The sequence below is a fragment of the Orcinus orca genome, chromosome 9, assembly GCF_937001465.1.
Source record: "Orcinus orca chromosome 9, mOrcOrc1.1, whole genome shotgun sequence".
Classification (NCBI taxonomy): Eukaryota; Metazoa; Chordata; class Mammalia; order Artiodactyla; family Delphinidae; genus Orcinus; species Orcinus orca.
This window is the reverse complement of record NC_064567.1, coordinates 10,627,468-10,653,441: the sequence shown is the minus strand read 5'-3', so window position 1 is coordinate 10,653,441 and position 25,974 is coordinate 10,627,468. Positions and strand designations below refer to the sequence as shown.

The following is a 25,974-nucleotide window of genomic DNA, read 5'->3' as shown; positions in this document are numbered from 1 at the left end:
CTTGGGAGAAGACAGGAGGCAGATGTTGTGAGCCCACCAATGGACTTTTTCATCACAGACCACTACCAGAATATAAACATGAGACTTGAGTCTGTATCAGGCTGGAGCTGTAGAATTGGGGGTATTAGCCCACACATCTGACACCCAAACTTACTACCCCACATTTCCAAAAACAGACATCTGGGGTTAGGAAAACAGTCAGTTAAGAGTACAGGAGTACAGTACAAAGAGTCTTCATAAACTGTCTTCCTCTTTAATCTCAAGTCCACAACCACAGCTAGGATCCAAATATCACTGGCGGTGCCCATTCTATGTCTCCTTGACTGGGTCTTCACCCTGCCTCAGTTTCATGTACAGACTGAACACACACCCGAATCAGAACCTATCAGCTCTCAGAGCAGAGGTAATCTAGTTACTGAAAATACACAGGTCATCAAAGTCACTCAAAACCTCATGGTGAGAGAGAACAGAGTAACTGTAATCAAATACTTATTAACAAATATTTTCTGAGAATCTAATTTTCTAGGCACAAGGGACTTTACATTCATTGAGCTTACATTCACTTGAGCAAGAAAAATTAGTCATATTTTCTGAACTCCAAATGGCAGAACTCAATGCAACTCTTTGCTACTTAGGAAAAAATCACAATTTTTTTTTTTTTTTGGCTGCACTGGGTCTTTGTTGCTATGCACAGGCTTTCTCTAGTTGCAGCAAGCAGGGGCTACTCTTCATTTCAGTGTGCAGGCTTCTCATTGCGGTGGCTTCTCTTGTTGCAGAGCATGGGATCTAGGGTGCTTGGGCTTCAGGAGTTGCAGCACACAACCTCAGTAGTTGTGGCGCACGGGTTTAGTTGCTCCATGACATGTGGGATCTTCCTGGACCAGGGATTGAACCCATGTCCCCTACATTGGCAGGCGGATTCTTAACCACTGTACCACAAAAGAAGTCCCAATAACAGATAATTTTATTTTTTTCTTTTTGTTTCTCCCGACTCACTAGCATATACTCAGATCACCATGAACTGTTTTCACAATAAATAAAAACATTAAGGGCTTCTTTATAAAAAAAAAAAAAAAAACACCTGGTAAATGGAGAGAGGTGACTTTCAAAGTAGAAACAAAGACAAACATTTGTAAAAAAAAAAACAAAACAAACAAACAAAAAGACAAACATTTGTGAAAGATGTAGAAGACTGAATGCATTCCGTACATGATCAGACGTAAGGTCACCACTGAACTTTGCTTCAGCCCTATCCCTTGGCAAACCCTGCTCCTCTGTTACTGTCTACATCAGCCTTCCTTCTTTCCATTCCTAATGTGTAAAGATCTCACTTTCTCTTCAACTGGAGATGATTCTCTACATATTCATGTTTTATTGCATAATTATAAGGTATTACATTGTAGATTAGCACACTGAATAAATAAAAAAATAAGAACAAGCGAAGCAGCGGTCCACAACCCTAACTTGGCTTTTCAAAACTCATGAATATTTTTTCCATTTCCATTGTAAAGCCTTTCTGTTAAAAATACAGTTAATAGGAACAATGTTTAGTTACCTATGTCCAATTAGTTTAACTGGGTAGGGTTTGGATTTAATGAGATTTATTCCAAGACTTTAATTCCCACATGAAGCAGTTAGCTTCACTCATCTCCCTATTAGGGACTCTATCTTCACCCCAGCCAGCCACGTCCCTAAGCATCAGACTATGCATCACGGCAAACAATGTTATTACAACTTGAAAATCAACAACAAATACACTTTCTTCTTAAACATCTTCATATATGGACAAATGGATGCTAGATAAATCATATAAATCTTCTTGGAAGATTTCCGTAACATTACTCATAAATGTGTTCAGAAATATAAGAAATGATTATTTCGAAACTTGGGCCAAAAATAATGGCACCCATTCCCAGATCCGGCAAGGTACACTACTTTCAGATGCGAGTAAACATGTTGGATGTTGTATTTCTCACTAGTGGCCAGCCCAATCCAATAAAATTAATCAGTACAGAAATCTATTTTTTCATAGGCATTCTAGATGGTTCTTATGATCAAGGAAGAGCTGGGAAGTACTGTGTTAATACCCTTTCACAGCTCTGGTTCATGTAATTATGTTCATGAGCTACACCCATCACAAAGAGAAGAAGCACTCAGTACCAGATTGCTGGCCACTAAGCAGCCTATAGGCATGAAACAAACAGCCCCCAATTCATATCTTGCCCACATGGCCATTATGCTCCTCTCTGAAGCAACTGGCCCAGACACTTCTATACACATACTTGAGTATTTTTTCACACACTGTCCATGTCAAGTCTTCAAGAATACAGTCAGAGGAATCCATAAAGTTTAAAAATAAAGACGCACAGGGGCTTCCCTGGTGGTGCAGTGGTTGAGAGTCCGCCTGCCGATGCAGGGGACACGGGTTCGTGCCCCAGTGCAGGAGGATCCCACATGCCGCGGAGCGGCTGGGCCCGTGAGCCATGGCCGCTGCGCCTGCGTGTCCGGAGCCTGTGCTCCGCAGCGGGAGAGGCCGCAGCAGTGAGAGGCCCGCGTACCGCAAAAAAGAATTTAAAAACAATAAAATAAAATAAAATAAAGACGCACAAAATGTTAAGAATTTAAATTGTCTTCCTAGCTGTCACTGTGGCTATATTCTTTGATAATGCATCCAGACATGCCCAATCTCATGCCTTTCTCCTACGGGCAACCAGCTGCTCTCAAAATAACAGCTCCAATATTAAAAACGTGAAGTAAAAATTTTGATGCCATAAAGATGCATTTTACATCATTTCAAAATACATGTATTTAAACTCACAGCTACAGTATGCTGCATCAAATATTTTTATTTTTTGCAGCAAGGAGGTGATTTCTCAAACTATAAACATTTCAGTACATTGAATAACACATATGGTAGAAGTAGAACTAAATTTCATAGCTAGTCTACTTATATCTAGACTATAAATTCTTGTGTTTGCCAAGAGGATGAACTACACACATGCTGGCAATGAGCTAGATTTAAACTGTGCTTTCATCAAATGTATTCTCACATCTAAAAATAGCTCACCATGCAAAGATCAGGAAAACCAGAGAGCACAGATAACAAATCATTAAGAAATAAATTATTTATCTCTTTAAAATATATGTATGCATAACTCAGAAGTAAGATAAATTACACTGAGTTTTACTCGATGCTAATATAAAAATCTTGAACCTTCTACAGCAGTATATATCTTTTATATGAGATCAGTTTGTATTCCTTTAAACTGTTTGAATAAAAACTCAAATTACCATTATTTTAGTCAATGTTCAAAGTCCTCACAAATATCGATATCTGATAATGCTACTTCATGAGACTGTGAAATCGTAGAATGTTTTTTTATTTTCAGTAAGAATAAGATTGGCCTATTTCTACTTGCAGATACCATTCAAAGCAAAGAAATAATGCAACATGGTTAAGCAGCTCTCTCCCTGAGGTGGTTTTCTGTAAAAAGCATCTGAAGGAAAATGAACAGTCACCATTCACTAAGAAGAGAAAAAGCAAGCTCAAGAGCAGAACTGATGTAACAGACACTGGCTGAAAGAAAGCATACCTTTCCCTCTCTCCTTCCGTGACGTCATATAAGCGGTTGGCACCTCCATCAGCACAGGCTCTTAAAAGAGCTTCAAAAAGAAAAAAAACAAAGAATATTTCAATATAGGAAGCTTAGAGCAGTATCTTTCAAAGGCTGAACGTTAAAAGGCACTCAGACACACACACGCACACACACACACTCACGCTCCCCTCCTTGGATCATTTCACATTCAGCCAGTGACACTGCTGGTACTGAAAATGATCCTACACATCACACACGCAAGCGAGACCACCAGGCAAGTCCCTTGCTCCCTTATTTTATTAATTTTTATAGAAATTTTCTATTTATGGCAGGTATTAAGGGTTTCCATATTTTACTGTGATATGGAAGATTTCTTTTAAAAATAAATCATAGGGCTTCTCTGGTGGCGCAGTGGTTGAGAGTCCGCCTGCCAATGCAGGGGACACGGGTTCGTGCCCCTGTCCAGGAAGATCCCACATGCCGCGGAGCGGCTGGGCCCGTGAGCCATGGCCGCTGAGCCTGCACGCCCGGAGCCTGTGCTCCGCAACGGGAGAGGCCACAACAGTGAGAGGCCCGCGTACCACAAAAAAAATATATAAATAAATAAATAATAAGCATAACATCATAAGTTTATTTTAAAGTATGAAGTAACTAATAATCTAGATATATATGACTGTAAAAATTGAGAAGTTGGTACAAAATTGACTGAAACTTGGGAAGCACTAAGATAATCAGATAAGGCAAAAGAGCCCCAGCTGCCTCTCTAACTGGGCCTTTTTATCTCTTGGCTTACCGTGCTTTTCCCCTAGTATCATCCTAGGATTTGATGCTGCTGGTCAATCATTCCTTGAAATTTTCTTAGTCCATTGTCTACTATTTTTGTCATTGTTACTTCTCTAATTTCTAATTTTCCTAGAAATGGTCAGTATCTTAGCATCAATTCATCCCTTTATTTAAAAAAATATATCATTTATCTAATAGTTTCTAATCAAACTTTTTTTTTTTAATCCTGGGCAATATAAGAGTGAATGCTGAGATGTCTAAGATTCTAATTCCTCACCCTGAACAGACCAAAGCCTTGCCTCTGTCCCCACATAGCTGTTAAAACCAATCATTAGGTCATAAAAATCAGCAAAGACCTTGGACACCAGCAGCTTCAGAAGAAACAAACTATAATCGGCCCTCCATACCCAAAGGTTTCAAATTTGGTCCCCGGCTGAATCTGTGGAAGGAGCTGAATTCCTGTATTGCACCGTTTTATATTAGTGACTTGAGCATCTGCGGATTTTGGTATCTCAGGGGTTCCTGGAACCAATCTCCCACGGATACCGAGAGACAACTGTATTTTTTTTGAGCTACTTCCTCATTTTATTGCACTTATGAAATCACCTTCCCTTTTTGCAAATTTAGCTACACATTTAAAAGAGTGTTTATAAAATCTACCTCCAAATTTCTAGGTGTTTTATAACAGGTGGAATATTGGAAAAGATAGTTAATTGACCGTACTGGCATGAGTAAAGGTCCCAAAGAATTTTCCACTAATCAATGATATACGGGAAATAGTTTTCTGTCCTATATTATATCAGAAATAAAACAGAGGCCAAGTGGGAAAAAAAAAAAAAGAAATCCCTTTTTTGCTTCAGCTTCTTCAACTGTAAATGGTAATAGTATTACCTTTGACAGAGGTATTAAGCAATTAATGACTTAATAATTATAATAGTGCTCATCACAATACTGGAACATAGTAAGCATTCAACAGACTAAGGCATTCATTAGTCCTCTTTCTCCATTCCTGTTAGAATGAAAATAAAGTCTAAAAAGCATTGTTTTTCTAGAAAAGAAAAGCCTAAGGTCCTTAAAAAGTGCAAAACAAAAATAAGAGTTTTTACAAGATATCTAAGAGGGACATCTCATTTTACCCATTACCGACAACATGTATTTCCCTTTAAGGAAAGGGACCCAAATTCAAATTATACCACAAACATAACCTGCAGAAGATCACAAAATATTCTGCATATTTCCTTAATACCAAAAACTAAAAGTTCAAAAACATCAAAAGCTAAATGGAGAGATAATCTCACATACAAAAGATGCTGTAGAACAAATGAATAGGGAGATGGAAAAGACTGATAAATAGAAACAGATGGGGGCTTCCCTGGTGGCGCAGTGGTTGAGAGTCCACCTGCCGATGCAGGGGACACGGGTTCGCACCCCGGTCCGGGAAGATCCCACATGCCGCGGAGCGGCTGGGCCCGTGAGCCACGGCCACTGGGCCTGCGTGTCCAGAGCCTGTGCTCCACAACGGGAGAGGCCACAACAGTGAAAGGCCCGTGTACCGCAAAAAAAAAAAAAAAAAAAAAGAAACAGATGGTAAACTGTAATTACCCTCAGAGTATATAATACATTTCTCTGTAAACAAAATTAACAAGTCTGTTGTGTCTTTTTCTGTAAGATCTTTTTATGTAAAATTGATTCACTGAAGTAAAATGAAAATCTAGAAGTAGTGGCAAAGGATTATCAAATAGAATGACTTGTCATGTTTTCGCACTATATTATTTTACAAATATCAGTTGAATTCAACATTTATACCTATCACGTGGCAGGCCCTAAACAGAATAGAAAGATGAATAACAGAAAGAACTAGTTCTCCAGACTCACACTATTGTGGAAAAAGGAGAAAGAGAAGCACATATATACGTTGCACTGTAGACATTGATGAGGGCTATGACAGAAGCAATGAAACATGATGGGAGGACTGGGACAGGAGACAATTTCAGTGGACAAATCTGTAAAACTGTGTATTATTAACTCTAGTTCAGCTAAAATCAGTGTTACTTTGATAATCCAAAATTGTTTTCGCCTGCCTGTTATTTCTCACACCCAGACTTAAACTGGTATTTTTAGAGCAGTTTTAATAAAAGAGAAATACCTAAGTTTTAGGAAGTAAATTTGTCCACATCTATTCCCGTTTTAAATGAATAAAAGAGTTAAAATAACCGTGATGAAATCTGTGGACCACTCTTTTATTACCTAGAAGCTGGGATTGTGGTGCAATCCATCTGAAAGAAAACACAAGCTCCAGTCTGTCCCTAAAACTATTTTGTTTTGTTGTCAATAAAGCTGAACAAAAAAGATATACTCTACCACTTTTAAATCTTATTAATGAAATATTTTCCATGTACTTAAATAAAATTGCATTTGGAAAACAAAATTTCAAGCATGTATTACATAATGTTGGCATGAATTCATTGGTAGCAATTTGAAAGCTGAGTAAACAAATGACTATTAATGAAAGTGACCAACTAAAAAAATCAGTAGTAGAGGACACTCTCAAATAAGATATTTTTGATAAATCACGAATCAGCCTCAAAAATATGTTCACTCCATCATCATTTAAATTGTCCCACGCTTTAATGCAAAGAAGTCACTGCATGAGTTATCTTTAATGTAAAAATGTCATTGGCTCATACAGCAAAATTTTTGCTGATTTATCAAATACTACAGTTTCAATGCTTGAATAGTTATTTACTATGCATCAGGCTGATAAACAGCTGAAGACTAAAATACATTAAAATCTCTACATCAACTTTATATATTGGTACTACCAATAAGCATACTAAATACATCTGAAACTAATTTTTTTTAACCTGGCATAAGTTACTGTTACTGACAAATAATGAAGAGCTCCACTCACAATCAGAGGTTAATTGGTTAGTTCATTGATTTCTGTTGAAAAGTCTACTTTCTGAAAAGTAGACTATGATATTGGTTCCAAGTATTAAGATGTAAGAAAAAATAAAGTAAAATCAAAGAAACATTTTTCAGTGTCAGTCAACTGAAAGAACACTAGACATAAAGGATTTTGGTTCCAGTCTGGATCAGCCACTTATAGTACTGTGACTGATCTAATCCCAAGTGTGCTGATTCCAATGCAAAATAGAGTATCATATATATTTTACCAAGCTCACAAAATTTTTCAGGAACTGGAGAGAGACAACAAAGATAAAATCAGAAGGAAGTAGCATGGGGAATATTCTCTTACATGCAGTTGATAAAATTATAATTTTGAGAGACAGTTTGGCAGATTTATAAAAATTTCAATGTGTATGTCCTTTGATCCAGAAATGCTAGGTAGCCTCTATAAAACTTGCCCAAATTCACAAGGGCGTATGTACAAGGATAGTCACTGTGATATCATATGTAATCCTGAAAAAGCTGTTAGCAAACTTGAATGGTCATCACTTAAATATTGGTAAAATATATCAAGGCCCTTGTAAGGAACCATTAAAAAAAAAGTAGCTCTTATATGTATTTATATGTTATCTCTTATAAGATATGTTACTTAAAACTTTAGGTCAAATCTTCCTTGCAACAACAACTCAGAGAATATATAGAAATATGCCTAATTCAATAAAACTAAGAATTGTACCAAGGTTACTATGTCAAGAATGCTTATCCAAGTAATCAGTGATCAGCATTAATAAGATGCACCCACACTGGAGAAAGGACACTAGACCTACACCCTGAGGAAGCTCATAAAAACAGCAAGGCACAACAGCTCAAGAGAGCCAAGAATCAATGTCTTCCTGGTCAGAAGCATACCAAACTAGGAGTCACCAGAATGTTTGAAAGTCACTCCTGGGAAGTAACTAGGCGTTCACTATTTTTGTTAACAATCATTATTTATTACCTGTCTTGAAACTCTTCCTTAAAGCTAAGTAGACTTAGTGTTGCGTAAAGCCTATCATGTCTTCTTAGTTTGCTAATCCAAGACCACTTCTGTGTTGCACACAATGAACTCTTTAACCTTGATTATTCATAAGGAATAGGCATGGGATCATGGAAGATACTTTTTCACTCTTACATTAAACACTGTGCTGCTAAAAATATTTTTACAAGAAATATGAATTATATTGCAATTACAATTTTAAAACCAGTAATAATACCTAAAAAGGAAAATACACATAAGGTAACAAGCATAATTTCAGATCCAATCCCATTATTAGGAGAAGAAATCAAATATTTTGACAGACTTGGTCAGGATTGAGTTGAAGGTGCCTACATTAATCTGGAGGAAAGCAAAGATCCAGAATCTTATGTAGAAGATGTCTTACAGAATTCCTGGACAGCTAAACACCTCCAGTTAGCCAGATCCTGTTTACTCCTAACACAGGTCCTTCTTCCCTAGTACTCCAAAGATATAATCAGTCTTTGTGTACCTCAAATCAATCTAGTCTATCGCTATTACTGCTTTAAGCCAGGATTCTCTCCCTGCTTTAGAAACAACAGTAAACCACATAATTCCCAACTTCTATTCTTCTACCCACATGAGCTAGTATGGCTGGAAAAAAAAAGGCAGGGGGTTACCTTCTGGACTAGCCTCAGAAATAGTCTACCAACAAGTACACATCACATTCTTTATTAAGAAGTGATAATCACTTATTAAACATGTGAGGGCAGACACAACTACTCGGATATCAGAAAGTTCACTATCAGGCATTACAGAGGTTAAGTGGTTTGTCTTTTGTTTTATTTTTATTGCAGTAAGAACACGTAACATGAGATCTACCCTGTTAAAATTTAAGTGAATAATACAGTATCATTAACTACAGGCACAACATTGTACAGCAGATCTCTAGAACTTAATCATCTTGTGTAACTGAAACTTGACTTCTGTTGAACAGTAACTCCCCATCTGCCCCTGCCCCGAGCCCATGGCCACCACTGTTCTATCCTCTGCTTCCCTGAGTTTAACTGTTTTAAATTTCACATATAAGGGGAATCATGAAGTAATCTGTTTTTCTGGGACTGGCTTCTTTCATATTGTATAATGTCCTTCAGTTTCTCACATGTTGTTGCATATTGCTAGATTTCCTTCCTTTTTAAGACTGAATAATATTCCATTATCTGTATATTCCATTATCTATGTATTCTCTGTTTCCATTCATCCATCAATGGACATTTAGGTTATTTCCAGATCTTGGTTATCTTGAACAGTGCTGCAGTGAACATGGAAGTGCAGCTATATCTTTAAGCATCTAACTTCAATTCTTTTGAATAAACAGCCAGAAGTGGGATTGCTGGGTCATATGGTAACTCTATTTTAACTTTTTATTCTCTTTCTCATAGCAGCTGCACTGTTTTGCATTCCTACCAACAGCAAAGTAAGGTTTGAGTTTCTCCACCTCCTCACGAATACCTGCTGTCTTTTTTTTTTTTTTTGATAATAGCCAAACTAAGAGGTTTGAAGAGGTATCTCATTATGGTTTTGATTTGCATTTCCCTAATGATTAGTAACGTTGAGCATCTTTTCATATACCTGTTGGCCATTTGCAGGTCTTCTTTGAAGAAATGTCTATTCAGTTCCTTATCCAATTTTTAATTGGGTTATTTGATTTTTTTTCTGGATACTGAGTTGTCGGAGATACTTACATTTTGGGAAATTAATCCCCTATTATATATAAGGCTTGCAAATATTTTCCCCCATTCTGTAGATTGCCTTTTCACTCCTGCTCATTTCCTCTGCTGTCCAGAAGCTTTTTAGTTTGATATGGCCCTATTTATCTAATTTTGCTTTTAGTTTTTGACATCAGGTCTATGCGATCATTGCCAAGACCAGTGTCCAGAAGCTTTTCCCCTATGTTTCCTTCTAGGAGTTTTACACTTTCAGGTCTTACATTTAAGTCTTTAACCCATTTTTCAGTGAAGATAAGTGTTTTTAACCAATTTTCATCACTAGGGACAATGCTAATATAAAGCCGTACTTCATATTTTATACTTACGGCAGCCAAGAAGGTCTAAATCAATTAATTCTTCCAGAAATATCCCTTGCTTAAAAACATTGACCTGTAAGTATTCTCTGCCATGTTAAAACTTCAACCATATCATGAAGCCTAATAAGAAATATATTTTATATAAGGACTCATGGAAGGTTTCCTTTAATGAACTATTATCCTTAAACACATTTAGGTGTTCACTTTTAGTATTTCTTAAATTCTTCATAAAAAACAGAATGTCTGTTTAGGATATTTCTGTGATTTAAAAGAGAAGTTACAGGATCTTCCTTGGAGACCTTCACGCGTGGGGAGTGTTAAATATATTGGTCAACGATAAAAACAAGGGAAAAATACATCTAAGATACTATTAACTATATATACAGTAATAAAGATATTGATTTTTACATTTACACAATTTTAAGCACAAGAAATGGTTACAGTGGTACTCCTGCCGAAGAGGACAGGGTTAGGACAAAGCTTCATTTTTTGCGTAACTAATTTTCTTCAAGGGAACACCGCTCTTGCACTCGCAGCCCATAAGTGGCGTTAAATCTACACCCAAATTCAGATTTGGCACATGGCTCAGTTCATGCTGTTACATCTCCTGCCTCAGGGCACTGATTCAGAGACAGAGATGTGATCCAATCAAAGGTAATGAAACCTAGGGAGACTTTCCCAGGTTCCCTTTTCTGCTGTCCTGCCACCTGAGAGACTGTAAGCTTGGATCTATGATGGGCTATCGTAACAGCCCAGAGCATGGAGCCAATACAGGAAGGTAAAACTAGGAGACAAGAGTACTGTTTGAGTCCCCATAGTCCTAGCAATAGCCTTTTTAATTATTGGGTTGGCCAAAAAGTTCGTTCCGGTTTTTCATAAGATGTTATGAAAAACCCGAACGAACTTTTTGGCCAACCCTATACAAGCGCTAACAAGTGCCCTTCTTTGGCTCAGGCCAGTTTGAGTTGGGTTCTCTGTCATTTGAAACTGAAGGAGCCTTAACTAATCCAAATATTAATTTCTACTTCAGAGACACAGAATCTTCCTCTTGGTTGGAGAATACGACCTTATTATGTCTCAAGTCTATACTGCATCAAGGCCTTAAAAGGAGGTATATATTTTTGTAGGTAGTTGGCTTATTATGCGTATACACTCTCACCTGCAAAGCCTTGATTATGATCCAAATTAGTCAGTCCGTGGACATGGTTAACAGACGGATTAGCATGCTTTCTCTATGGGGATGTTATTTCATGGGGAAAAACTTTCATTCAAAGCCTTTCGTGGAAATAAGTGCTCTCTGAAAGAGAGAGCAACAATTTACTTTGCTCACAGGAGTACCAAGATGCATAATTAATTGCTGTTTAGATAACTCTTTCAGAGTTTTAGACGAAAGGTTTAATTTACAGTATACTTATGTGCAATTATTAAGAGAGCTCACATTATTTGTAACATCCCACAAACCGTGAGTGGAATACTCTTTAAATTTTAGTTAAGTCAGTAACACAGAATTATCCTCATTTCAAATAAAAAGCAAATGGTATTTATATTGAGCATCTACATGCACAGTGCCGTGCTAGCCCCAATGGGCTAGTTCACGCCATGCAACGAAAAATTTTTATTACCTTTAGGTATATGCTGCTGTGTAAATTCTATTACCCCTTCTCTCTACCACCTTCCACCTCCTCCTCTCCTAGTTATGTGCTATGGAGATAAAGTGTGACATTTAGTCATCTTTGATGCTCTTCATGAAGTCTACAATCAGGTACCACCTTAACACTTAGTGACACTAAATACCTCATTACTAAGAAATCTTAAAAACAACCAAACATCAAACTGCCTGTCTATCCTAAAATGGCACGGGGAAAATTTTCTTAAAGATGAGTAAAGCTCATCATGTGTAAAAACTGCCAAGAGGGAAGCAGCGCAGAAAAACAGGGTCTTGTGAATTAAGCTATAGCATATGCAAGTCTGTCCTAATGTGAGTTGTTAGGAATAATTAGGGCTGAGTGCATTCTCAATCATTAAATTTCTACTAAAGACTGGCCATTCTTTAGGGACAAGATGGCAAATATGCCTACTCAATCCACAGGGAATAAGGAAACATATAACAGACCTTTGTTGGTGTTGGTTATAAATACAGGGTTGCTCAACCTTGCTACTATTCACAATCTGGGCCTTTGCTGTAAGGGGTCATCCAGTACACTGTAGGATGTTCAGCAGTGTCCTTGGTCTTACCCACTAGATGCCAGTCATACCTGAGATGTGACAACCAAAGATATCCACAGACAATGGCAAATATCCCCTACTCAGCAAAAATCACTCCCAATGCCCAAACCAGAGGACCACTTACACCTCGGCAGGCTGCCCAGAGTCCCACCATATCCAGCTGTAAGGCAGATTGCTCATCGCTATTCTCGAAAATTCCAATTTAAAAGCAAGATTATCACCCAGAAACTACATTCCACCTAGCTACCAATGTCAGGTGAATTAACAAAGCAACTTATGTCCCAGCTAAATTGTCTTCCATAGACCACTACCTAACAGCATACACAAAAATAAACTCCAAATGGATTAAAGACCTAAATGTAAGACCAGACACTATAAAACGTAGAGGAAAACATAGGAAAAACACTCTTTGACATAAATCACAGCAAGATCTATTTTGACCCACCTCCTAGAGTAATGAAAATTAAAACAAAAATAAACAAATGGGACCTAATTAAACTTCAAAGATTTTGCAAAGCAAAGGAAATCAAATAAGACGAAAAGACAACCCTCAGTATGGGAGAAAATATTTGCAAACAAATCAACGGACAAAGGATTAATCTCCAAAATATACAAACAGCTCATGTAGCTCAATATAAAAAATAAACAAACAACCCAATCAAAAAATGGGCGGAAGACCTAAATCGACATTTCACCAAAGGGGACATACAGATGGCCAAGAGGTGCGTGAAAAGATGCTCAACATCACTAATCATTACAGAAATGCAAATCAAAACTGGAATGAGGTATCACCTCACACCGGTCAGAATGGCCACCATCAAAAAATCTACAAACAATAAATGCTGGAGAGGGTCTGGACAAAAGGGAACCCTCCTGCACTGTTGGTGGGAATGTAAATTGATACAGCCACTATGGAGAACAGTACGGAGGTTCCTTAAAAAACTAAAAACAGAACTACCATATGACCCAGCAATCCCACTACTGGGCATATACCCGGAGAAAACCGTAATTCAAAAAGAGACATGTACCACAATGCTCACCTGCAGCACTATTTGCAATAGCCAGGACACGGAAGCAACCTAAATGTCCATTGACAGATGAATGGTTAAAGAAGATGTGTCCTCTTATATACATAGATACAACGGAATATTACTCAGCCTTAGAAGGAACAAAATTGAGTTATTTGTAGTGAGGTGGATGGACCTAGAGTCTGTTGTACAGAGTGAAGTAAGTCAGAAAGAGAAAACCAAATACCGTATGCTAACACATATATATGGAATCTAAAAAAAATGGTATTGACGAACCTAGTGGTAGGGCAGGAATAAAGATGCAGGCATAGAGAATGGACTTGAGGACACGGAGGTCGGGGGGAAGGGCACGCTAGGGCAAAGTGAGAGGAGTATTGACATATATACACTACCAAATGTAAAATAGATAGCTTGTGGGAAGCAGCTGCAGAGCACAGGGACATCAGCTCGGTGCTTTGTGACCACCTAGAGGGGTGGGATAGGGAGGGTGGCAGGGAGACACAAGAGGGAGGAGATATGGGGACATATGTATGCATATGGCTGCTTCATTCTGTTGTACAACAGAACCTAACACAGCATTGTGAAGCAATTATACTCCAACAAATGTGTATAAATAAATAGCCTTCCAATCTATCCCAGATGCAAACCTACCATCTTATCCTCTTAGACTTTTTGAATTCTCAATAAGATCTCTCCTACCATCTGTACATGTATTAATATCTATGATAGTCCACGGAATCTTCCAGCATGATCCCACACCCTATCTATTTGTGCCTCCTACTCGTTTTGAGACCCTATAACTAAATTATTGCCACTAGTGACAACAGTCAAAGTCAGGTCTTTCCGACTGTGTGCTGATAGCTCACATCATCTCCCAGGACAGATGAGAAAACAGCATTAAAGATACCACCATAGACAAGGAACATGAAAAATGACAACTTCTATTATTAGCTCAATTCATTTCATAATGTAAAAACACTGGTAAAGCGGCAGTGACAAAATGAGATGTGGCAGATGTCTATGAATGAGCAAAAATAATTAAATGCCCAGAACTACCAAGAAGAGCTGGAATAGAAGAAAAGAGCAATGACGGTGGCTGGTTCGCTTGGCAAAAGTAAGAGCTTTTAAACAAAACTCACTTTGTTGATGCAAATGTGTTACGTAATGGAAGGCAGAAGCCATGGAACCAACTGACCTCCTCTGCCTGCTCATTCAGCACCAGAATTCCTTCACCTCTCCTTTTTTTTTTTTTTTTTTTTGCAGTCCGCGGGCCTCTCACTGCTGTGGCCTCTCCCGTTGCGGAGCACAGGCCCCGGACGCGCAGGCTCAGCGGCCATGGCTTACGGGCCCAGCCGCTCCGCGGCATGTGGGATCTTCCCGGACCGAGGCACGAACCCGTGTCCCCTGCATCGGCAGGCGGACTCTCAACCACTGCGCCACCAGGGTAGCCCTCCTTTTTTTTTTTTTATGGATCAGTGGTATCAGATCTCAGAACTTATAGGCAAGACATATTTCAATAGAGAGATTTATTTTTGCATCTATCAATAGTGAAAATGTGTTAAATCAGATATTTGTTACACAAGTGATACATTTATCTTATTTTGTAGAGATAGAAGAAAAAAATACCTAATCGGCTCATATCTGTACCTTTCCAAGTACCTTTGACAAAATATTTTAACGCAATTTACTGAGAGTTTCTAGCAAACAAACCTATTCTTTTAAACAATAATCATTAAATCTAAATAGTAATGATAGGATAATTTCAGCAATTGGGGCTTAATACAGAAAAACTAGAAACAGAAAAAATTACATATTTTTACTACCAACTAATGTAAGAATTTCACATATTATAATTTTATAATTAACTACACTCCTTTTCTAACTTAGCAGAGTCAAGCTAATTCTTCTTCCTGGTTAGGAAAAAAAATAGTTTTGGGGGAGGACTGTTTGACAGCTATTAGTAAGAATAAGGGGAGAGGAATTAGAGATAATATTTCTAGAAACAGATGAAAAGAAGAATAATCACTAGATTCCTGTTAAAAGCAAGAGATAATTACCCAACAATTCATACTAGGGCTTCTTTAGGCCAAGAGTTATAACCAGGTGGAACAAAGCACACTTAAAGAGCTTCCAGGGGATGAATAAATGCCTTACTACCACATTTCTTAGTTTGTAAGTTTTATCTGGGGACATTCTTAGAGGTGAATTAACCTTACTCTTTAAAACATGACTTATCAGGGCATGAAAAAGCTTTTTTTTTTTAAAATAATTAAAAGAAAGCCAGTTGCTTTGCAGTTTAGTTAGATAAGCGCATAGCTTTAAGAGATAAAACTGAGAGGCAGTCAAGAACCATATTAAGCAGGCCATGGTACAGAACCGAGCTCAAGTATAAAATGAAGCCATGACGGGTTTTAAGTTTCAGAGGGTTCTACTCTGACCTCTGTGTTAAAAAACTTTCTTCCTTTTACATTGAGAACAGATTAGAGGGAGACAAGAGTGTAATTAATGACATTAGTTAGGAGAACTGCAGTGACCAGGGGAGAAGGTGGCTTAGCCTAGAGTTGCAGCACCTAAGGCAGAGAAACTTGGATGTACTTCAACATATATTGGGAGTTGAAAGTGACTGGATCGGCTGAGAGACTTGGATGTGGAGGATGGTGCAAAAGGAATCAGAGATGACCCTGTTTCCTGTCTTGAGCAACTGACAAACACTGGTACTGTTTACAACTGTTTACTATTCCCTCTACTGTAGTTTTGTCCAATGCTTGGCCACATTCCATAAAATATTTCTTGCTATTCTTGGCCCTCTATCATCCTTCACATTTTACTGTCCCATTTATATTACAACCCTATGGGCCTGCCATTCTCCTTACAATGAGACACGTAAAGATTCAATAGCTCTTCTCTCACTTTTCTCCACATTGGATTTGCCTCCAGGGGTCTCTGTATAGTGGAAATATTTTATACTAATGGTAGAGAAAAATTAAAGGCATTATCAAAAAAGTTTAATGAAAACTTAAAACACGAAATACAGTTTATAGGATAGATGTGATGTTAGTAAGTGTTGTTCAGAGCAGCTTTATTGTTTGGGCTTGAGTTTGGGTTTCCTTGTTTGTTTGTTTGTTTTGGTTATTCCTAAATCAAAGGAAACATGAAACCAAAATATTAGAAAGGACCTGGGGTAACTCTGAATATGTGAAATAACTTCTGGCAAAGAAACCCAGATTTGAAAGCTCAGATGCAACTGCTATGGCAAATACCAAAAGAAAAACCTGAAACAGGTCATTTTTTTTTCCTGTTTTTGTTTTCCCCCAGAAACTTGTAAGAAAATTACAAGAAATGTTATTTTCAGGAAGTTTTTAAAAGGAAAACAGGCTATAGAGATGACAAATAAGCACAAGAAAAAGTATTAAACATCATTAGTTATCAGAGAAACTCAAAACCACAAGATAACACTACATCCTTATCAAAATGGCTGAAATAAAATATGGTGATTTTATATCAAATACTGGCAAGGACGCAGACAAATGGGATCATTTACACACTGCTGTTGGTGTTTTACTACCACATAATTAACCTTACAACAACTCAAAGGCTTGCATTTTATTTCCTATTTACAGACAAGGAAATGAGCTCAAAGTCACATAGTTATTTGCCCCAAGTTACATAAATTTTCTTGTGGGCTTCAGAGTGTGAACCTTAATTTAGAAAATAAGATTTTTCACTTGTGTGTTATGGAGTTAGAACTAGAATTTTTGTAACAGTGAAGTCAGAATTAGAACCTGGATTCACTTGGTAACAGAGTGCACATTATTTTTGTTACACCAGAAATCCTCCACTGTGCATATGAGTTGACCCAATAAAGCAAAGTGACGTATAAACAATGAAACAACATGAGCTTAAAGTGTAAGAACCTCAAACATCAACTTCCTCAGGAACAATAATGCACACACTTTTCCAACGCAGTAAAATACCCGGTAAGAGCCACAGAGATGTTCACGTCTAGTGACCCATTCACAGAACTAGCTTCATGTCTTACTAAAAGAAAATGAAGAACAGGGTTGAAGAGATCCTAAGAGATCTTTTAAATATCAAAGTCATTTGTATTGATCTTAGCATACTGGAGGAAACACAGTTTGCCTTCTGTATCCATCAGGCTCCCATCAGGAGATACCATGCAGTAATTCAAACAGAGAAAGTAATATGTGAAAGTAATTTGAATGTGAGAAAATTAATAACAGGGGTTGGAGTAACAGCGGGTGGAGGTGGTGAGGTAAAGAATAGAGCAAGACCAGATCTAGGAAGCAGACAACACTGGAAAGACCTCGATGGTGGGAAATCCTTCTGAAGTGTGGAGGAGGGGACACCATTCACAGGGAGGTGCTGGCCTTGGGATTCCCTATGAAGCCACCTGCAAGGGTCTGGGAAGATGCTGGAATGAGGAAGAGAAGCCCCTTCATCCAGAAATGTCTCTCCCATGCCCTCTGTTGACACAGCTTAACATCACACTCACTACAAAGGAGAAATGCTTAAAAGGCTCAGCTTCAGTATCACAGAGCAGATGGTAAAGCACGGATTTGGAGCTGAGAGTCAATAAATTAATAACTTAATTTAAAAAACATCGATTGTTCTTTCTCCCTATGACAGTGAATGTTTATTTATTCAACTGGACATTTCCCAGCTGCTTCCGTATCCTGAAAAGTCTAAAGCAGTCATTTCCTCCTTCCCCTTAAGTATTACTCACAATCTCCTAGTTACCCCCAAGCCTCAAGCCACAAACAGGAATTCCGTAAGTGATTGTTGACCTGAATGGAAATACACCACAGCTGACACATCTTTGAAAGGCTTAGGCTATTCTAGATTTTAAAAATACATTTTTATCTTAACTCACAAGGGTACAAAAGGTCCAGTGGGGCACTGAGTTTATTAGGTATTTCCCTGTAGGGATCTGGATTAAAATTCTAGCCTGAAATGTAGAACAAAGTTATAAAATGCTTTTTTGTACTTGTATACATCAAAAGGATATTTCTCCACCTGTGCATCCTTTTTTCAGCAAAGGATTGAAATAATTCATATGAAGTATGTAGCAATAAAGAAAAATATCCCTGGCATATTTAATCCTAGATTTTTACTTTCAAAAAAATTGAATATAGAACCAGAGATCCCTTGAATGCATAAGAAAGAAATTGAGAACAATTTAAAATACATCAAAGAACAAAGAATAAGATAACACCTCTGTGACCTACATCTAGAATTGCCAATTGTTATAATTCAGCACTTTGTGTTACCAAAAAAAAAAAAAAAAACTATAGAAGTTTATATTCCCTAGATTTCTCTCTGAAGACCCAACCTGTACCCAGGCCCCTTACTAGTGGGGCACACAATTCTGGACATAGGATTTATCTTTAGAGTTTTTGGGGTTGGGTTTTTTTTTTTTTAACTTATATAGCATGCATATGCATCAATGAGAAATATATAACATTGTGTATATTGTGTGATATGTTATTTTTAATTTTGAAACAATAGGCGTTCCGAAACTTGCTTTTCTCACTCAACATTATATTTCTGACCGCTTTCCATTTGGAAATACAAATCTAGTTCACTGGATTCATTTAATTCCTGTACAGAGTTAATGAGTGTGTCAAAAATATTTGTTTGATCTCCTATGATTAGACAGGTAGGCGGTTTGCATGGTTTTAATTTTTTAAAATGTCACAAGTATCATGTAGATGCCTCCTTGCGCACATATGAAACATTTCTCAGCCGTATATACCTAAATGGATAAGCGCTGGGTCACAGAATATGGACATTAGTGATTCACTACATTGTAACGAATTGCTAGCCACACTATCAATTTATACAACTGATACAACATATCAATCTACTGTTTAAGCAGCAAACTGAAGCTGCACACAGGACTTGATTACAACACTGTGGTAGGAGCAGCTTAGCCTACGAGTAGAACTGAAAGGTGCTGTCAAGTGCTCTGGATCACGGAATAGCAGCTGCAAAGCACACCACGGATGGAGACTGGCCACTGTCTTATTTTCCTCTCTCACTGTCTCCTGCAAGAAATCCCTGGCAACTTATCTCTTCAAAGCCCACCCCCAGCTGTCCTACCATAGACTGGAATGCAGGATCCTTCCAGACTCTGGGTCCTCTTTTTAGTCAATGTGCCTTAGTTCTCTTGACAGGAGGCACTGATGTTATTAGGGCTCCGACATTAATCTACACAATAACCCTCCAGTATATTTTATTCACTCATTCATTCATTCATTCATTCGTAAGCACAGACTGAATGAGCACCAAAGGTAGCCAGAAATACAGCAAAAATCACACATGGTTCCAACTCTCAAGGACACCACAGTCTAGAACTACACTATACAATATGGCAGCAACTGGCCACCTGTGGAACTGAGCATCTGAAATGCAGCTAGTCTCAACTGAGATGTGCTGTCAGTATAAGAAACACTGAATTTTGAAGACTTCGTAAAAAAAGAATATAAAATTTATCATTAACAATTTTTACATTGGTTATATGTTGAAATGATAATACTCTGAATACACTGGGTTAAGTAAGACGGTATTATGATGAACTTTTCCTGTTTCTTTTTACTTCTTTAATGTGCCTATAAGAAGATTTAAATTTACATTTGTGGCTCCCATTAATTTATATTTTCTAGCATTGGGCAATAAGGCATGAGAGGTAAATACAGTAATACAGTGAAACGATTCCTAAGTTGGGGTAAATGCAAAGCTCTATGGGAGCAGGCAGAGAGGACAAGGCCAATTCCACTTGGGGCACAAAAGAGAGCAAACCACAGGAAATGAGAGCACAAATAATTAAAAAAAAGTAATGTTTTATTACTATTTACAAAGTATGAGTCCTCTATGTGGAAAAAGGGGAAGGGTATGAAATCATTTCAGACAGAAGCCCAGAGGTGAGAGAGCAGAAAAAACTACCTAGATGAGCTGAAACTAGACTAGGTTACTCACATTACCTCCTTATAACTCTAGACAAAATCAGACTTTTTGATCTAAAATAAAAACAATAATCAACTTTTTGGATTATTTCTTCCCAAAGGAAGCAATTTTAGACAACTGAAACAAAACTTCTAACATACAGCAAAAAAATTTTTTTAACCAATTATTTACCCCATGATGCCTACTACCTGTTTTTATACTATCAGAAGAATCACCAAATCTCAACAATAAGCAGTTGTGTAAATAACATCCATGATAAGGGAATATGGCACCGAGAACAAAATCTACCTTACCTGCTGCGTGTATGAACCTGTTATCCCCAAAGGAAGGAGCTGAAGAGTATTTTACAACCTTGGGGGTTTTGTTTTGTTTTGCACAATTGCTTTTGCACAGGTCTTGACTCAAATCTACATGAGAGAAATAAGATTTTCATGGTACAGCAATTTTAAAATTTATTTATTTTATGTTTGGCTGCGTCGGGTCTTCGTTGCTGCACAGGCTTTCTCTAGTTGCGGCGAGCGGGGTCTACTCTTCATTGGGGTGCAAGGGTGTCTCACTGCAGTGGCTTCTCTTGTAGCAGAGCATGGGCTCTAGGCCCGTGGGCTTCAGTAGTTGCGGCTCGCAGGCTCTAGAGCGCAGGCTCAGTAGTTGTGGCGCATGGGCTTAGTTGCTCTGCGGCATATGAGATCTTCCCGGACCAGGGCTCGAACCCGCGTCCCCTGCATTGGCAGGCAGATTCTTAACCACTGTGCCACCAGGGGAGCCCTACAGCAATTTTTAAAATATATAGTAGTATAGCTTTTCTTTATTCTGGAGCCTATAGGTGACTTTTAATTTTTTTAATTATGCAATGAAAGGGATGCAAAATTAGAATTTTGATCAACTACCTGGTGAACGATACAGTAAGTTATACCAAGACAAGAATTCCTTTTATTAATTCTACTCTATCTCAAACACCAAGGATCACTGAAAAACACTTTTATTCATGAGTGAAAATAAGAACAAGAAAAAAGTCAATGGAAATATAAGAGCAACAAGAAAAACAGTGAGATTCGCTGTTGGATGACAGTTTGTAACAGGACCTAAGAAAGAATTAATGTCAACAGCTGGAAACTGCATTTGGCTCATGTTAAAGAAATGTTGCTGCTGCAGTTTGCAAACAGGATGAATCAAGAGCAGCTTGCAAGCATGAAGGATAAAAATAAATATTTCATTATGCAAAATGTGTTTCATTGTTGTATTTGTAAATTTGAAACAATTATAAGCACTGCATGGCAGTGCGTGCTGTTATTTTTTCATCCATTGGCAGGTAGTCTTTTGTTTTGTTTCCTTTTCTTGGGCTGCAGTGCATTCGAAAATAACTGTTGGTACTTGATGACAGAAACTAAAATAACTATCCCCTTTCCCCATCAAAGTACAGAACCATGAACTTTTCTTCTCCCCTACGTCTTTGATCCTTGGAACGTGAAAAGCAACACTAAGAAGAGTTCAATAATAAAAGGAAACCAGTGCTTCCGGATGGGACGACAGGCAAATAAAAGTTACCCCCATTCTTTTTAAAAGATGTATTCAAGCTTGTTTTAATAATTCATAAGATATGCAACTTCATAAATGCACAAAGAAGTACAATATAGCCGGGAGGAATGAACTGAGATGGAAATATTGATCCCTATAATATTTTTAATAAATACACCATGCTGTGCCCTCCAAACAAACAACCCTCACAGCACAGTGATGCCCCCCTTGTTCACAGCTAACCCATCTGGGAAACCCAGCCACAGACAGTGAGATCCAGTCCGCAAGGAAAACAACTAACAATCAGAAGCAAAATCACCGAGCAACGAAAGGACAAATGGAAAGAGTCAAGCAGCCGAATCCTAACTATTACTCTGAAGAAGGCTCTTGTCAGCTAGAACAGCTTTACTGGAAGATTTAAAGAAAAAACTATGACCTTGTTTTAAGACAGCAGAGTGGAGAAGTCTCTGTCCTTTCCCCTCCCCAAATAACAGAATAAAAGAAATGGAAACTCCATCTCAGATAAGACTAGACAAAATCTATCACCCAATCCCAATGCGTGCAAAAGCTGCCAAAGGCAATGAAACTCAAGTAGGGGTCTAGGAAGGTGCTGAGAGGAGGTCTGTGGCCAGAGGTTCAGATACAAAGTCAGCGAAGGAAACACTCTGTTGCTGAGACAAAGTAGAGAAGGTAGACAAGACTGAACTGTGAACAGTCTCCTAGCTTCTACTGTACTGGCAGCAACACATAAAGGTTAAACACTCTCCACTATACAACCCTGTATCATGAAGCACTTTCCTGTGAACAAGAAAAAATTCCTGCTACCCCTGCTCTCCCAGCCCCCACATAAACCAGTTTCAAATCAGGGGTTGGGAACTGAGGGAGGGCTAGATTCATTCAAAGATTAATAAAAAGGAACTAGCACAGGACCTAGAATAGACCAAGAAGTTACAGGAGACAGAGGGAAAGAGAGGAAGGAAGGAAGGAAGAAGAGAGGGATAGGAAGTAACTGGAAAGACAGATGAGGCAAAGTCACCAGAAAAATGTTGCCACCAAGCAAACGAAAATCATAACGGGAAACATCACTATAACTCAAAGAACTTAAGGAAAAAGTTAAAACATTCAAAGAAGTGATACAGAGCTCTAGAAGACATGACAAGATCACAGAACAAGATAAAGTACAAGACTGAAGAGAACATCAAAAATTAAATCTAAGTAGGAAGTTGTTTGAAGCAGAATGAACGTACAAGATAAGATGGAGACATGAGCAAAAAGAAACAGAAATTAACAATGAATTAGAAAAGACTGAAAGAAAAAGAGAAATGGAAAGGGCTTTTTTGTTTTTTTAATTTCACATGTGTAACTGCTTTCCCAAGAAGTATAAAGGACACATTAAAGACAAATTTTCCAAACTAGAGGAAGATGCAAACCTGTAGACTGAGAGGGTACATACATGCCGGGGAAAAACAATATAGGATGGTGATACTGAGTCAAGTCTAATGGAAATCTCTGGTACTTAAAGATAAAAGCCCAGAAGTATTCTTTTGGGGTAAGGGGGTGGGAATCAAGCTAGCCTCAGACTTCTCTACAGAAACATTCAATATACTTGATCCCTACAAGGTCCCTAGTAAATAGAAGTACATCCAGTCAAACTGCTGTTTAAGTTTAAAGGAAACAACTACCCTTCTTTAAAAAAAACATTTTAATTTTACTGGAGTATAGTTGATTTTCAATGTTGTGTTAGTTTCAGGTGTACAGCAAAGTGATTCAGTTATACATATATTCATTCTTTTTGAGATTCTTTTCTCATATAGGTTATCACAGAGTATTGGATAGAGTTCCCTGTGCTATACAGTAGGTCCTTGTTGGTTATCTGTCATATAGTATGTGCATGTTCATCCCAAGCTCCTGAACAAATATCTACCTTTAAACATTTTAAGACCCATGAAATTTCATTCTCATAGAGCTTTTTGAAAAAAATACTCTAGGAGGGACTTCCCTGGTGGTGCAGTGGTTAAGAGTCCACCTGCCAATGCAGGGGAAAGCCCTGGTCTGGGAAGATTCCATGTGCTGTGGAGCAACTAAGCGCGTGCACCACAACTACTGAGCCTGTGCTCCAGAGTCCGCAAGCCACAACTACTGAGCCCACGTGCCACTACTGAAGTCCGCGTGCCTAGAGCCCGTGCTCTGCAACAAGAGAAGCCACCGCAATGAGAAGCCAGCGCACCGCAACGAAGAGTAGCCCCCCGCTCACCTTAACTAGAGAAAGCCCACGTGCAGCAATGTAGACCCAATGCAGCCAAAAAATAACTAACTAACTAAATAAATACTCTGGGAAAAACCTCAGGTTACAGAAAATACACAGAAACACTATGACCAGCTGCATGTCACATCAAAGCCTTTGCTGATCCTTCTGCCTGAAGCACCCCAGCCACTCCCCACTGGGCCACCTCCCTGCCTGCTTCTCTTCCACCTCACACACGAAGGTTCTTCTTTCCTGCCACCAAGCCTTAGCTAATGCATCAGATTTTCCTTAAAATCTTGTCTGACACCATATATCATACTGTTTCCCTTCTCCATCTCTAATAAATTACCCAACTGTCTGGTGTAAATAATACACCTGAAACAAAGTAACTTTAAAAGATTGAAAACGGGCAAAGGCATACTTTGTAAGTGAAAAGAAAAAGAAAGCAGGGGTGGTTATGTATCAATAGTGGAAGAATCTATTCTCCTTTCTCAATCCAAGAAAATAAAGGGCATGGAAAAATAAATAATTACTAAGGTACAAATAAGTAAAGTATATCAAACACTGTAATCAGAAAATAGATCTTTTCCACTGTCCATAGAAAAATCACAATAAATATCCAAGCCACAAAGAAAATGCCATGAAAATTCCAAATAGGAAAAATAGGACAAATAACACTCTACGATCATAATCCAATAAAAATATTAATTTATTATAAAATAGAAAAAACAAAAACCTAAGAGCTGGAAAATTTTCAGTCCTTAAATCAAAAGGAGGGATGATGGGGCAGGGCACACTTAGAGTAAAATGAACTGATTATTGGAGAAAGACAAAAAAATCTTTATAACCTAATATGAATATAAAAAGGATCACAAGATGTGGTGATGAACAAATGAGTATAATGTTCATTTCTACTTAAGAACTACTAAATCAGACCTAAAATCATTTTTAGCAGCAAACGCTCAAGGCTCACGAAACTGACTTTGCTCTAGGCAACACAGTTAAGATATTGCCGAACTGGGATTCAAATCCCACGTCATCTGGTGCCATATCCAGTATGCTTTGCCGCCCGTGTATTAATATCCTTCACAGGGTCAATTAAATTTCACTAAGCTCCAATACACAATATAGTTCAATTAGACCCAAGATACCATTAACAGAAAGAAACGGCAATGTTATAAACACCACCAGGAAAGAAACAAAACAAAAACGAAAAAACCTCTACTAATTGAACTATGACACAATGCTTTATTTTCACTAAGAATCTGTTTTACTTATTTAAAAAGGTCTTTTAAACTAGATTTTAACATAATCACTCATATGCCTAAATTAAAAGGAAAAGTAAAACAAACTGGATGTGACTTTGCAAAAAAACCACGGAATTGTTCCATGAATTCTTCCAAGAATAAATACCTTCTTCACAAATACAAGGAATTTTTGATATAGTACAATGCCTAAGTAACTACATTGTAAGCAACTGCCTTCCAACTTCAAACATTCCGAATAAAGTCACTACTCCTTACCCAACAGCTCATCTCCTGATATAGTGACCTGTTGTGCCGCAAGCGGCATGAGATGGAACTGGATAACATATCTGTTTTTCTTTT

The 25,974-nt window shown here is 38.0% G+C and overlaps 1 protein-coding gene across 4 annotated transcripts in view; it reads right to left on the bottom strand.

Annotated features, from left to right (window-relative positions):
• TPK1 (thiamin pyrophosphokinase 1) overlaps positions 1-25,974 on the bottom strand; it is a 350,900-nt gene that overhangs the window by 221,297 nt on the left and 103,629 nt on the right. For all 4 annotated transcript variants that reach the window (XM_033432268.2, XM_049714730.1, XM_049714732.1 and 1 more), the window contains one exon: positions 3,594-3,663. In XM_033432268.2, the coding sequence (XP_033288159.1) occupies positions 3,594-3,663 (70 nt within the window). The remainder of the gene's footprint in view (positions 1-3,593; positions 3,664-25,974) is intronic.